The 14,970-nt window shown below is 30.4% G+C and overlaps 1 protein-coding gene across 1 annotated transcript; it reads left to right on the top strand.

Moving 5' to 3' along the window:
• Positions 1 to 11,545: 11,545 nt before the first annotated feature.
• Positions 11,546 to 12,737, top strand: LOC137813586 (small ribosomal subunit protein eS27y). The gene is made up of 4 exons (XM_068615926.2): positions 11,546 to 11,619; positions 11,839 to 11,940; positions 12,085 to 12,113; positions 12,392 to 12,737. Exons 1-4 carry the CDS (start codon positions 11,617 to 11,619, stop codon positions 12,516 to 12,518), a joined length of 261 nt encoding a protein of 86 aa, XP_068472027.1. The 5' UTR covers positions 11,546 to 11,616; the 3' UTR covers positions 12,519 to 12,737.
• Positions 12,738 to 14,970: the final 2,233 nt, after the last annotated feature.

The raw sequence follows: 14,970 nt of genomic DNA, 5'->3' as shown, positions 1-14,970 counted from the left end.
TCTTGGAGATGTCTTGTGCAAAGATGGTGATGAAAAGGCTTCTTTTGTAAAAACATTGCATAAAGACATCAAGATAAGAATTGAGAAGAAGGTTGGCAAGTATGCTGAACTTGCCAATAAAAGGAGAAAAGCATTGTTGTTTGATGAAGGAGATTGGGTTTGGCTTCACTTGAGGAAGGATCGTTTTCCTACTCAAAGGAAGTCCAAACTAATGCCTCGAGGGGATGGACCTTTCCAAGTCCTCAAGAGGATTAATGACAATGCTTATGAGTTAGATATGCCTGATACATTCTTAGGTAGTCATACTTTTAATGTCAGCGATCTAACTCCTTTTTCTGTAGGTCTCCAGAATTCGTGGACGAATTCTCTCCAACTCGGGGAGTATGATGGAGATCAAGGCCAAGGACAAATAGAAGCCAATCAACAAGGACAAGAAGAGGAAGAGGATCAAGAGGTAGATGTGCAAGACGTTATTCATCCTCCTCAAAGGCTTACAAGAAGCATGTTCAAGGCCTTAGGAAATAATGGACAATTGTTTTCTTTATTTGTAATATCTTTGGTAGATGGTGCTTAAGAGGGAAACATAAGAAACCTCTTTTGTAAAAGCATCCTTAGTTGTAGTTTAGAAATATTAGCAGCTTAGGGGGGTGTGAACTTAGTAAGGGATGCTAGGGGGAGTGTAGATATGAGTTAGGAGGTGCCAAACTAGGAAGGAAAGTCACACTTCCTTCATGCATTAGTTGGCGCCGAAGTTACATGTCATTTAGGGGCACATTTGCATTTGATTTACTTTGCATTTCAGCACCTTATAAGCTATAAATAAGGGTGCTTGGCTTGTAGAATCAGATTTGGAAATTGAAGTAAGAAAACTCTACTCAATTTGAGAGAGAAATTGGAAGAGCTTTGGTGCCTTCATCAAGTCTTATCTTGGGTGTCTATGGTGAACCTCAAGTGGCGGCAACACACTAATCTTGGAGTATCCACACTTTAAGTGGCGTGATCACTCACCTATTCTTCCATCTCCATAAGTTTTCTATTCTCAAGCTTTGTTTCTTCTTCAAGTTCATGTTCTAGCTTAATTGTTCTTCAATTATGTTCGGTGCCTTTGCTGTATTTTCAATTCTGTTCGGTAGTTTCCTTTCTTTGGCTAAGTTCAATTGTTATTTCTTCAATTCTTGTGATTGTGATTCAATTTGACAAAACATGGACTTCCATGTGAGCTTTGGTTCGGTGCAAAGTCTTGGTGAGTTCTTGAAGTAGAACCTTGATCCAATTCTAATTAAAGTGCCAATTCATGACCAACTCAAGTTGTTCCTAAGAATGTCAAAGAATCATGTATTCTTGCTATTACATTCACATCATTCCCTCTTAAACTCTCTTTCAGAATAGGATGTGTTAGGGTAATCTTCCCTAAAGGTAGACATTCTCGAGTTGTTGTAATATCCTAACACACTAATGAACCAAATCATTGAAATCGACAAAAGGTATGATTCCAATCCTATCTCGAATTTCTAGGTTTAGGTCACTCTGGAATCTGGCAATGGTTTTTCTAGGCTCTTCCCTTATTCTTGCCCTCAACATAAGTAACTCTATTTTTTGCCTATATTCCTCCATTTTCTACCTATATTCCTCTACAGTTTTGTCCTTTTATTGGAGTTTGCGAAGTTGATACATCATCTCCCTTTCATAGTAAGAGGGCACATGGAATTTTCTAAGGGTATTATTCAATTCATTACATTATTTAATTTGAATCGCGTGGTCTTTCATTAAGGCAGTCCACGAGTACATTGTTTGTCCTTAAAAGCAAAGTGTAGTCAGAGACACCTTTCGTTTTTCCTCAACATGGTGGTTAGCAAAGATGTGTTGCACCTTCATCTCCCAATCTAAAAATTTGTCTATGTCATTTCTTCAATGAAAGGAAGGAAGATCTACCATTGGTTCTCTAAGAAAAGGTTCATATATCTTTAGAGTGGTGGATAATATTCTTCATTGTATTGTGGACTATACCACCCCTCAGATTACCTCCCAGAGTCTAGATTATTTCTTTGCCCAGGTTCCTCTTCTTCCTGTCCTTTCTCCTTCTTTTGGTTAAAGACCATTTGGACAAACATTTCCTTCATATCATTCCTCAAATCATTCCTCAATTCATTAAATTGTTTATTTGTAATTTATGTAGTGTTACTATTTGTTTTTCTAAATTTTCTTTAAAAATCTAGTCTCCTCTCTCCAACCATATTCCTCCATCGGATCTCTATTATTGCCTCACACACTTTATGCATGAAAATGATCACTCATTTTGAATATAAAATGAAAAAGGTTTTCTTAAAAGTTTTAATTCAATAATGAGTGATAAAAAAAAATCACTAATAGGTTTTAAAAGTTGGAAGTTTCTCCCAAGGTCAAATATATTGAATCAAGTGTGTTCAAGCTTTGAAAAATCCAAATCCTTTGAGTTTGATGGAAGGCTTGTTGTTGCTGAGGTGTTTTAGAATAGGATCTGGGGTAGATTATCTGTGTAAATCCACTCTTGATTGAATCCAAAGCTTAAGTATTCTCAAACCTTTTGAATTGAAAGTGTTTTTCAAACTAAGTGAAAAACAACCTGTTGTTTTGTCGAAACAACCGATTGTTTTATACTTAGGTGTTTCAAGAAAGGTTGAAAACTGTTTTTGGTGGTTGACTTGCTGTTAAACCAAAACAACCGATTGATTCGAGCATTCAATCAATTGTTTGTTTTGAAACCATAACAAAAAATTGTTTTGTGTTTTGACTGAGCTTTAAATGATTTTATAATTGAATGCGCTCTTGTTTTTAATGCTTTGACCAATCTTTTAAAGCAATAAAGAGTTTGTTTAGCTTAAGTAACAAACAAGAACTGAGATTTAATCATAGAAAAACATATTTGAGTTTTTCACTGATTTTACTTTTCAAGAGTTAAAGATTGCTTTGAGATTGCTTTGATCAAGAGAGAGTGGAATAGGATTTCATCTTGTATTGATTTCACATCATTCTGTAACAAGTGTAATCCTTCTGTACTTTGTGTAAACACTGGTGTGTGAAGCCAAGAAGTGTTGTGTGCTCTTGAAGTTGTCAAGATCAACATTCTCGGTGGTGTATGTGCTAGGCCAAAGGAAGTGTGTGTGTCTTGAGGGGATCAAGGTCACTTCTTTGGTGGTGTGTGTAAGTAATCTAGGTTTGATTGCTTAGTGGATTCCCCCAGTGGTTTCTGGGAAGACTGGATGTAGCTCTTGGTTTAATAGTGAACCAGTATAAAATGTGTGTGCAATCTCTCTATCCCTTAAACTCTTTAATTCAGTTTGTATATGTTCACTGGTATAAACAACCGATTGCTTTTCTGGTGCTGTGCTAAATTGCTTTGTGTTTTTGGCAAACTGAATTCTGAATCAAGTTTTCTCGAAGGAATTTCATTCTAGACTAAAAAGTTTGTGAAAACCCTCTTTAAACCATTCCCCCCCCCCCCCCCTCTAGTTTAAAGCCATACATTCTAACAAAATAGTCAAAATTTATCTGAGTTCACTAACAAGAAAGAGTGGTGAGTAATTAGGACCACTTAAGAACAATGTCTTTTCTAGTCAGAGATTCCTCAAATAGTTTTAACAATCTTCCTCAAAGTAAACTTCAAAATGATTTCTCTAGATATATGTGTGCAAGACATAGAAACCAAAGAAATGTCAACTATAAAATTTGAGAGATACACCATAAATATCATAGAGACTTTGAAAATAAAATGAAAGCAAGAAATTAATGAGAAGAAACTAAAGTAAAGCAAGAAAATCAAGACGAAAAATTCTAAGTGAAAATGCAAGTGACATTTTTTAGTCCTATGACACATTTCCAAAAGACTAAGCGTTTTACTATTACAATGTTTAACTTTGGGATTGCTTTAAGAGCAGTTTCCAAACATAAAACAAACAAAATTACAAATGGAAAATTAACACAAAATTCTATGACAATATGATTTTACAAAAAAAAATTATGTTTGATCTTTGTAGCTTGTCAAATCTTCTTGTCAAGTGTTTATCCCTCTTTCTTTTTAATTTTCACTTGTTTGTTTTCTAGAGAGTGGTCATCCTTAGTTTCTTCTTTTTTTCTCCAAAATGCTACCTAGCAATGTCAGTCAACACTTTCCAAAGATCACACTAAAAAATAATTGTCATCTTAGGAGATCAAGGATATTCAAAATAAATAAATAAAAACTCAAAATTAACAAAGTTAACAAAGTTAAACTCAAGGGATTAAGAATGAGACAAACTCAAAGATTGTCCAAAAATTCAAGATAAACAAGAAATTAAAAACTATCAAGAAAGTAGACACTCAAAAAGAATTACCTAAAAAATTTAAAACAAAATTTAAGAATTAGAACAATGTAGCCTCATCTCACTGCCACCCTCCTTTTTCAATACCTTGATCATTTACCGCGTGATTGCAAATATTCCAGCAGGTCAATATTATTTTTTTAATTGCATCCATGCATCCAAATTGACTCAAAGAGAATTCAAGCTCTGGGTTTCACATGTGCAATTAAATGCAACAAAAAATTCAAACCCGAAATTAATCCATTGTCACACAAATGCAATTTCTCTCATATGAATATGTTGTCTCGTGGAATGTTTGCTATTTGTTCCAATTCAATTCTGGTGGCCACCACAACAAGGACTACTACACTAATTTGAGGCTAGAGTCTAGCTTCACGTGTACTACTTCATTCGTCAATTAGAATTACAGCACTGATTATTCTTCAGAAAGTTATGCACCAATTATTTGAACACTTCACCAGCACTTTCTGTTCTCGCGGGTTGACTCGTTTCGCCGGTCGACTCGAACGGCAGCCTTTGGCCCTCTTATCTCCGTCTGAGGATCGAACTTCCTTGGTTGAAGAATCTCTCACCTGCAAAGACAAAGGGCGACCTTGACGGTTGTTTGCACTCTGATGCTCAAGTCAGTATAAGGGCAAAGAAACACTAAGTGTATAAAGTAGTTTCAGTCTTAGAAATTGTGTACCTTACTAGGGTTCTTAGCACCCAAGCTTTGAAGAATCCAAACCCTTTGAAGGTTGATGGAAGGCTGGATGTGTTTGTTGTTGTTGAGTTGTCTTTAGATAGGATCTGGGGGTAGATTATATGTGTAAATCCACTCTTGATTGAATCCAAAGCTTAAGCATTCTCAAACCTTTTAAAAGAAAAGTATTTTTCAAACTAAGTGAAAAACAACCTGTTGTTTTGTCGAAACAATCGATTGTTTTATACTTAGGTGTTTTTAGAAAGGTTGAAAACTGTTTTTGATGGTTGAAAACTGTTTTTGATGGTTGAAAACTGTTTTATACATATTACATCAATTGTCCCGTGACATCAATCGTCATGTGGCATCAATTGTCTTGTAGATTAAGTCATAATTGAATCTTGGCTTTTGGGCTTCTAATCTCTTAGTAGAAAGAGTTACCCCTTGACTAACAATTATAGCTTTTTGCCTCACGAAACATTCAATCTAACAATTGGTAACAAAGCCAACCTTATGAGTTTAATTTCTAGCAGGACAATTATTAAGGGGGAAATTGTTGCAGGTGGCATCAATTGTTCCCATCAGGGAAATTGTTGTAGGTGACATCAATTATTCCCATCAGGAAAAGTGTTGAGGGGAAAATTGTTACAAGTGGCATCAATTGTCTTGTGGTGTAATCTAGGTAGGTCAAGTCATAATCAAATAATGACGCTTAGGCTACTATGCTCTTAAGTAGAAGAACTTGTTCCCTAACTATCAATTATAACTATTGACCTAAACTATAACTATTGACCTAATGCAAAGTGTTCAATCCAACAATTGATATCAAAGACAAGGTCACTAGTTCAATTCCTAGTGGGCAATTTCTAAAGGAGAGATTGTTGCAAGTGACATCAGTTAATCTGCATGGAGAAATTTTCGCTAGGGAGATTGTTGCAATTGCCATTGATTGTCATATGGCGTAGACCAAGTGGACCAAGTCATAATTGATTCGTGACTTTCGGACTGCTACAAACTTAAGTAGAAAGAGTTGCACCCTAACCATCAAATATAACTTTTGGCCTAGTTGTAGGTATTCGATCCAATAGAGGCTAAATGCAAGACTTTCAAATTTAGAGTCCCTCTTTTAAGTGATCAAGTATTGCTCAAAACATGAGGTTCATCCCTCAAGCAACAACTCATCATTCAAGTGAGAAGAAGATCAAATTTATCCACTATTGTTTTTTTTGGAAGGGATAACCAATTATCTTCTCCCATCCATAATCAATCATGAATCACATGCATGATAAACAAAATGCATCCTTGTTGCCACTATCAATTATGCAATGCCCAACATGGATGTTAAACAAAATGCGTTGTCACTATCCACTATAAAATGCTCAAGGGTTCACACATTTCGGCCATGGATGAAAAACATGTATGGAAGTAAAAGTGTTTGGGAGTTTACTTGTGATGTTCACTCTAATATAGCAAGGAGGAGTTCTTAAGAAAGCAAATGTATATTTGTAATGTCCTCCCCTCTTGATATCTTTTCGCAAGTTTCTTTACAAAAGTGTAAAAGACCCTAAAATGCATTCACTTGCAAATTCATGTCTCAATTTCTTCATACAATCGTTGATACAAACGATGGAGTAACATGTCTTTATTTCTCCATAAAAACAATACTCCCTAAAAAAACAAACATAATATTAATCTAATCAAATACTTCTATTGAAATTTTTTATGTTATATACTTATTTAATACATCTTAAATTTTCATATATGATAATTATTTAATTTTCCTAACTTACTTTATTGTTTAAGTTTTATTTTAATTATGATGATTTGTGTTTGATGTAAAAAATGGATAATTCTACTAATTTATAATATTTTAAAAATTAGTATACAGTAACCATTTCTTTAAAAAAAACATTTATATATATACAAATTATATAAAAGTTTGTATAATTTGTGTTTATATAAAATCAACATTCATTCTAACTTTTACAATATTTTTATATTAAAAATATTGTAAAGGTTATTAAGTTATTTAAATATATACACTTATTTGTTATTAATATTTTTTTATTTATAAACAAATTATTTTATATAAATATATATATATAAATTATTTTTTATATAAATTATTTTATATAAACACTTTAAAACTTCCATATATTTTTAATTTAATGTAAAAATCATTACACACATTATAGATGACTTAAGATCATCCATCAAATTGTAATCAATAGAGTATTTAATAGAAAACATATTAATAATAATATCTTTTTAGTTTAAAAGAAAAGACATGGTATAAATAAAATATCTATTTTTGTAAACAATATTCTAATTAAAATTAAAATAATTCTTTTTATAATAAATAAAAAATGATAGCGAGGAGAAAATATCTATTGAACTAGTATTTTATAGGAAAAAAATCTAAAATCTAAAACCTAAAAACTAAAATTTATTTAAAATATTTTAATATTAATGGCATATTATGCATGAATCTTTTAATTTAAAATAATAGATCTAACATCCCTATATTTTTCCATGTCTAATAACCATAATTTGTATGAAATATTAAAATAAATATATAAAAACATAATATAAATATGTCTACAACTTTTTCGTATAATATTTCAAAACATATATCTCTTCATAAGACTTTAAATATTTAAAAAAAAAAACAGTTATTTAAAAGAAAATAAAATATTTTCATCATCCAGCTTCTCATTAGCTCGTGCTCCCGTGTAAATATACGATTATCACATATTAATGAAAACAACCAATAAAATAAAGAAAAGGGTAAGCTAGGTATTTTTAAAACTTATAATATAAATATAACTTTAAACATCTACATAAAATCATCAATTCTCATGCATTTCACATAATCATCAAGTGTCTATAAAAATTCAATATTCATCTTTCTTATGTTAGACTTCTACTGACTCACAACACATAGACATTTGACTCTATTTCTGGAAGACTTGTGTATTGAAATTAGAATCCTGAGACTTACACCTATCATACTACTTGTTGTGAATCCACACAATCATGCCATAAACATTTCAATATCTTATTATCTCATCTTCTCGTATGATATGGTAAATTCATATGACCTGAAAGACCAAATTATATTTCAAACCGCAAACAAAGTCATATGAACCTCCATCGACTCTCACCAACTAAATAACTTCATTTATGTGATTCATTATATCAGTAGAGTCAGGATCGTCACATTGGATCAGAACCTGACAAATCAATACACCCTAACAACAATCTCAACACGGTGTTTCCTTTCTTGAAAATACTATATATTGATCACACTTTCACATCATTGCACACTTCATTTAACACATCAATACACCATTCAATTACAACATATATTTTAAACTTTCTAAACAATCCAAATATATCCAAAAATTCATTTAAGAATAATAATCCAAAATAAACTATGCTAAAATACTACTAGTAAATTATATATATATATTTAATTGGCTTGAGCGAAAATTTTTAGTGTGAACTAAAATACACCAAAGTGCATCCCAATATTTTCATTCAAATTGTTATTTTATGGAATATACTAAACCAAAATAACAGAGCCCCTACTATAGATGAATAATTACTCTAAATCAACATCAAACAACTAATACTCAATAATATCATCCTTTAAGTGATTCATCAAACTATTAAATACATTCATTTACTTATTCAAATACACAATAATATAATTTTATAACATATACCATATATCAAATTTCACATTCAAATCTCAATCAACTTCTAATATACTTAAAATAAACTATCCTGAAATAAAGTTTGAGACTGGTGACCACGTCACCCCCACATCCAAATCTTCTAGCCTAGTGTTTTATTGGAAATTAAGTCTAGCTTCCCTTACCTGAACTTGAGCAAATGCTTCTTAAGAGCTCCAAATCTACCAAAAGCTTAAAGGTCACTTAACCTGCACCAAAGAGTCCTGATCACAAATCTAACTATACCATTAGGATCATGAGCTAACAGAGACTAATTCTAAAGATACAAACATCACGTGAAAGATTAACTAAGGGCAAACCTAACCAGATCAAAACTAACTCAAAAGACAAGGAGCCAATATTGAACTTATTCTATCTAAGATTTTGATCAGGCAATCTTGTAGAGTTCACTGTCAGGAGTCCAATGGCGAACTCGAATCGTTGATCTGATGAGTGAGGATGTCAAAATCTTATAGAGAAGTGAGAGAAAAAGAAAAAAGAACTTTCTAGAAAGATGATGGTTCTTTTAAAATGAAACCTAAATAACCGAATTTCTATTTATATACTCTTTTAACTTTAATAATAAAATATTCAAATGTCATTTTAATTATACCAATTTTACTCAAACTATTTTTCTTGGTCCTTACAATAAATTTAGTGTAAAAATATATATTTTTGTAAAACAATATTCTAATTATATTTAAAATATATATTTTTTATAGAAACACGACAGTGGTATAAAATATCAATTGAACTAATATTTTATACGAAAAAGCTAAAAACTAAGATATTTTAATATTAATATATTTTGATTTAAAATAATATCTTTGGTATTAAAATCAAATATATACTTTATTGTAAAAAATGAGACTGATATAAAATATCTATAGAACAAATATTTTATGGGAGAGAAATAAAAATTAAAAAAATATTTTAAAGTATTTTTATATAATGTCACATTAAATTACGCATGAATCAAACTTATAAACCAGTAAAAAAAATAACATGTTTAAAACACAAATTTTAATTATTTTCTCTGGGTCTAAGCTTTCTTTCTTAGGAGTTACTTTGCCTATTGAATATGCTAAAAAGTTTAGTATAAACTTTTGTGGCTGGAAATTGTTTTTTTTATAAGAGATTTGAGTTTAAACTTTTCTCATATTTGTAGAGATGGTGATAAATTTATTTATGTAAGGTTGGTCAATAGGCTTGTTTGTTTCATATAGTAGTATGAATTTAGTTGTTTTTTTAAAATTTGTTTATAATTGTTCTCGTCAATTGACTTTCTCGTTGGTTGACTTGAGTGGAAAACTCCGTTCCTAACCTGTTGATCACACTTCGACGATCAAATCAGTGAAAGCTTATGAAAATAAGATAAGTATTCAGTTTCAGTCTAGTATTTAGAAACAACGTACCTTGTATCTTAAGTCTCTTTTATAGCTTACTCGTTTAACAACTTTTACTCACGAGAATATAATCTTTATGAAAAGCATAAAATAATAACAAAAAATTACGTGCTCATGGACACCACTTATCTTCAGTGCTAACAGGATAACATCCTATTTAACATATGCACCATTATTCTCGGGTGCTCCTCTCTTATTCTCAACAACAATTAATTAATATGTAACTAACATGTATGTATTAAGTGATATATAACTAACTTGCATATTATCACAAGAGATAAAATATCTCTTTATTTTCAGAATAATATGATAACAGATTTAAACAATAACAATTATAATTTTTATCTTCAAAATAATATCACAATAGTTCTTTATCTTTTATCTTAATTATCTTTTTTGGGCCGACCCCTACCTGGACCTGGACCGAGGTCACGGTCACAAACGCATTTCTGTCCAATACAATAATAGATTTCAACTATTTATTTATGGTTTTGTTTAAATTATTTTAGGAAGTATTTTTGTATTTAGTTTGTCATATTTTTTTTCATGTTATATTTAATGTGATTTACATATTATTGTTTAAATTTGATGTGAGTTTGAGATGTCAATTTTTATATTTAAAGGATTTTACAAACAAAAATATTTTTATAAACTAATTATAAATCAATATGATGTAGGATATATATAAATATAAAAATATTTAAATTTATATTAATTTTCAAATAGACATACGTATATATATACATATATTTATTATTAAATATTGTATAATGAAATTTTTTAAGAAACACATTAAAATTATATTATTCTAAAATATAAAATTATGAATAATTTAATACCCTTACAATACAATTATTGATACCACCTAACCTTATATCACAATATAAATTGATTACCATAGATATAAAATAGAATTATACATTGAAATTAAAAGTCTTTATTTATTATAAATTAATTATAATATAATTTATATATTTAGTTATTATAAATTTATTTATATAAATACCAATATATTTTAAGACTCACATTCTTTCTTTTTTTAGTCACACAAAAACACTAACTACATAGAGGATTATTTTCCCATTTTTTGCCTCTACCTTTGAAACTTAGAAATTAATATACTAATATATTATTCCCGAATCTAATGTTTTAAAATGAATTTCAAGGTCTTCTAACAAAAAATAATTTTAAAATCTATATAATTCTCTATTATTTTTTTCACTGCAAATGTTATAATTTTATTTCAATTTTAATTTTTTATTATAAAATAATTCACTTTTGTTGGGATGAAGAAACCACACTTTTGGGCCGGGCCTCTTCAGAACCATATTGTGAGCACATCCCATTTTATATAATAACCATTTGATGTTAATTCTAAACCTTGTTCTTCTTCAGCCGCAACTCACTCCTTCTCTTCTCTAGGGTTTTTAGTTCCTTCAAATTCTTAGGGCAACATGGTGAGTACCCTTTTCGTCTCATTAGATCTAACATTGTTTTACTCTTATTTCTATCTTTTGTTTGCATAAGTTTATTAGTTAGAGAAAACATGTTTGAAAGATAGCTGAATATGTTAACATTTGTTCATTTTTTCCTTTTTCCCTTTTCACGTTATGGTTTGTTGCGGGCTTTTCTGAATTGTGTTTTGATTGTTTGCTTGTTTGTGTGGGTTTTAATAGGTTCTTCAAAATGATATTGATTTGCTAAATCCTCCTGCTGAGATTGAGAAGAGGAAACACAAACTCAAGCGTCTTGTTCAGTCCCCAAACTCTTTCTTCATGGTATTGTCACATATATGTTCTGACTCTGTTCTAATCTTCCTTTGATTGGAAGGATAACTTGGCCCAAAATATTAATTTTTTTGTTATTGAAATTGGTATTACTCTGTTGGATTTTTAATTTTTGTCCAATTGGTTTTGTTGCAGGATGTTAAGTGCCAGGGTTGCTTTAACATGTAAGTTATTTATTTTCTTTTATTGACTTTTTTTTTGAAATTAGGGTTAGTTAGATTGTATTATATTTTATTGATTTTAATTGGGAATTAGGTCGGTTGGATTATATTTTTTTTATTGTATTTAGTTTGGAACTAGGTCAGTTGGATTGTATATTTTTTGATTGATTTCAATTGGGAACTAGGTCTGTTGGATTTTATATTTTTGATTGATTTTAATTGGGAACTAGGTCGATTGTATATTTTTGATTCATTTTGTTTTGTATAAATTATTGCTGCAGAACGACTGTGTTTAGCCACTCTCAGACTGTTGTTGTATGTGGAAACTGCCAGACTGTCTTGTGCCAGCCAACCGGGGGACGGGCAAGGCTAACTGAGGGATGCTCCTTTAGGAAGAAGGGAGACTAAATGGTGTCATCTTTTTTTTTGTTTGAGTGGAGAGTTTCAGAAATGCCTTCTCTTGTTTTGGTTATATGTTAATTTTGTTAGATTGAATGACTTGAGTTGAGGCCACAACATTATCAAGACATTAAGGATTACACCTAATTTTTATTTCTCTTTTCCTCTTGTTATGTTCATGTGGCTATGTTAGATGCTTATTTTTCAATTAGAGTTGGAATTATGGAATATCTAGGTCCCTGTCTCTTGTTATGTGATATACGTCTGATATGTATTTGTTCTGTGTTTCAACTTTCCTTCCTGCGTTTGAATGGGTAATGAAGTGAATCTTTTTAAAATAAATCAGATATACTTGTTCTCATCTGAGTACGGTTAATTTTAATTTTTGATTTTCTGAACACTTTTGTTTTCATCCCTAGCCAACACTTGTTTAATTTTTCTTGCTCTATAATTTGTATTGGCGCATTAATAAGAAGTGTGAAGCTTTCATTGTTTTAGTGTACCTTCAAAGGTCGTGTTTCGGTTTTTCTGTAGTTGTATTTAACCTACTTTTAAAATTTGTTTCCTAATTCCTGGAATGATTTCGAGATGCTTTTCATGTGGTTTTTGCCTGTAGAAAAGACTTTTGGGAATGCTGGGCGTCTTATATTTTGTACAAAAATAACATTATCTTTTTAGATAGACTATTGTACCTTCTACTATCCATTTTTCTTCATTTAGATGTTTCTAGTCATGACAATCCTTGGCCAAGAACTAATGGTCGAATTAGCTTTGTAGAAGCCTTAATTCTGTTTTCTGTTCCCTCCCATAATTTCCATTTGAGAAAGTGGATATATTACCTGCAGAGTTGAAGTTCATGCTTAAGAAAAATGCATCAGTTTAAGAGACTGAGTTTCAGCTCAGTTTCTAATCAAATGTTTGCTGCAAAATGTGATATTGACTGACAGCATCAGGTTTCGTTCCAAAACATTAACGAAACATCAACGATTACTTACACCATTTTTTGTTTTAATTTTCAAATGCCGTTCTCCTATTCTAATGCTGTTGTTATTATGTTTAGGATACTCTTGTGGTTCTTAGAAACCAATTGTTATTGGGAACCACGACAACGTTTAGAAATGCAAACTTAAATATGACGCGTTATTTACCATTTGTTTTTCAAATATTAAATTTTTATGTTCGAGTTAATGTAAAACAAGATAGATAGAAAAACTATACAGTTAATACGTTATATAGATTAATTGATTGAGAAGCTTTTTAGTTGCGTGAATGTGTGAATGTTGAATATTAAAAGTATTATTAAAAAAAATAAAGTGAGTGATTATATTGTAATATGTAAAATTTGAGATATTGAGAAGTTTTGGCATAAATCTTTGTAGTCCATGACTCTGGTGGGATTCTACTTCAAAGGTTAGTTTATGTTTTTTTGAACTTGTGAGTGGGTGTTGGTTTGGTTAGCGGTTAATTTAGTTATGGTAGTGATAGATTGAATACTTTTGTTTCTTTGTAGTTATTAGTTTTAGTAGTTAGTTCTCTTCGTTGGTTAAGTTTTTATAGTGTTAATTTTGGCTCAGAATATGATTAATATGGAGTCTGCCATGTGGTTAATTATATTTTATGTAGTAGTTATTTTATTTAGTAGATGGTAGATTTGTTGTGTTTGTTAATTGCATAGAGTGAATGGCTAGCATAACTATTTGATAACTTTGTCATTAGGGCTAGTTAATTTTGTTTAATATGTTAAAAAAATGGAGAGCTTATTAGTAATTGATGGAAATAATTATAACAAGCTGTTTGATTTCATAATTAGGAATAAAGATTGGAGTGAGCTTTACCAAGATACATATTATTGTTCTAATTTTATTTGTGTAGTTCGGCCTATCTAGAAAAAAATTTGGCTAAGCAAAAAATATCCAAAGTGTTTTAAAGTATATGATATGCATTTAGGCTTGTGTTCATGTCTGTCGCTCTCATATTTGATTTTTATTCTTAATTTATACTTGATTGATGTTGAGATTTTCTACATTCGATTGTCGGTATTAAAATATTTGATTGAAGGTTACGTGGAGATTATTTTAAACTTGGTAAATCTTTGACATGCTTACAAGTTGTATGTGAAAATGCTTCGATAAAAATTGTACTAAAACCATATTTCTTTTTTGAGGTTGATATTTTTTCGGATGTTTTACATGATTATTTGTTAATATATTGATTGAATTTTGTCATGAGTCATGTTGGTTGGAATTAGATACGTTAGATGAATGCACAAATTTTTGTTTAATGCATAAGATTTTCAAATGCCTTCAACATGTTTTGTTAATGGTCAAAGCTAAATACATATGTTTACCAAATTGAATTGTAGAACAATTATAGTTAAGGTATAATTTTAAATTCAATTAAGTTGGTTAACTTTTTTTTATTTACAAAGTGACAAATTATGTTAAGTAAATTATTAATATAA

Source organism: Phaseolus vulgaris, chromosome 1 (assembly GCF_051622355.1).
Source record: "Phaseolus vulgaris cultivar YP4 chromosome 1, ASM5162235v1, whole genome shotgun sequence".
In the NCBI taxonomy this organism is placed as follows: Eukaryota; Viridiplantae; Streptophyta; class Magnoliopsida; order Fabales; family Fabaceae; genus Phaseolus; species Phaseolus vulgaris.
Note: the sequence above shows the minus strand (reverse complement) of the source record. Positions and strands in the feature narration are given on the sequence as shown.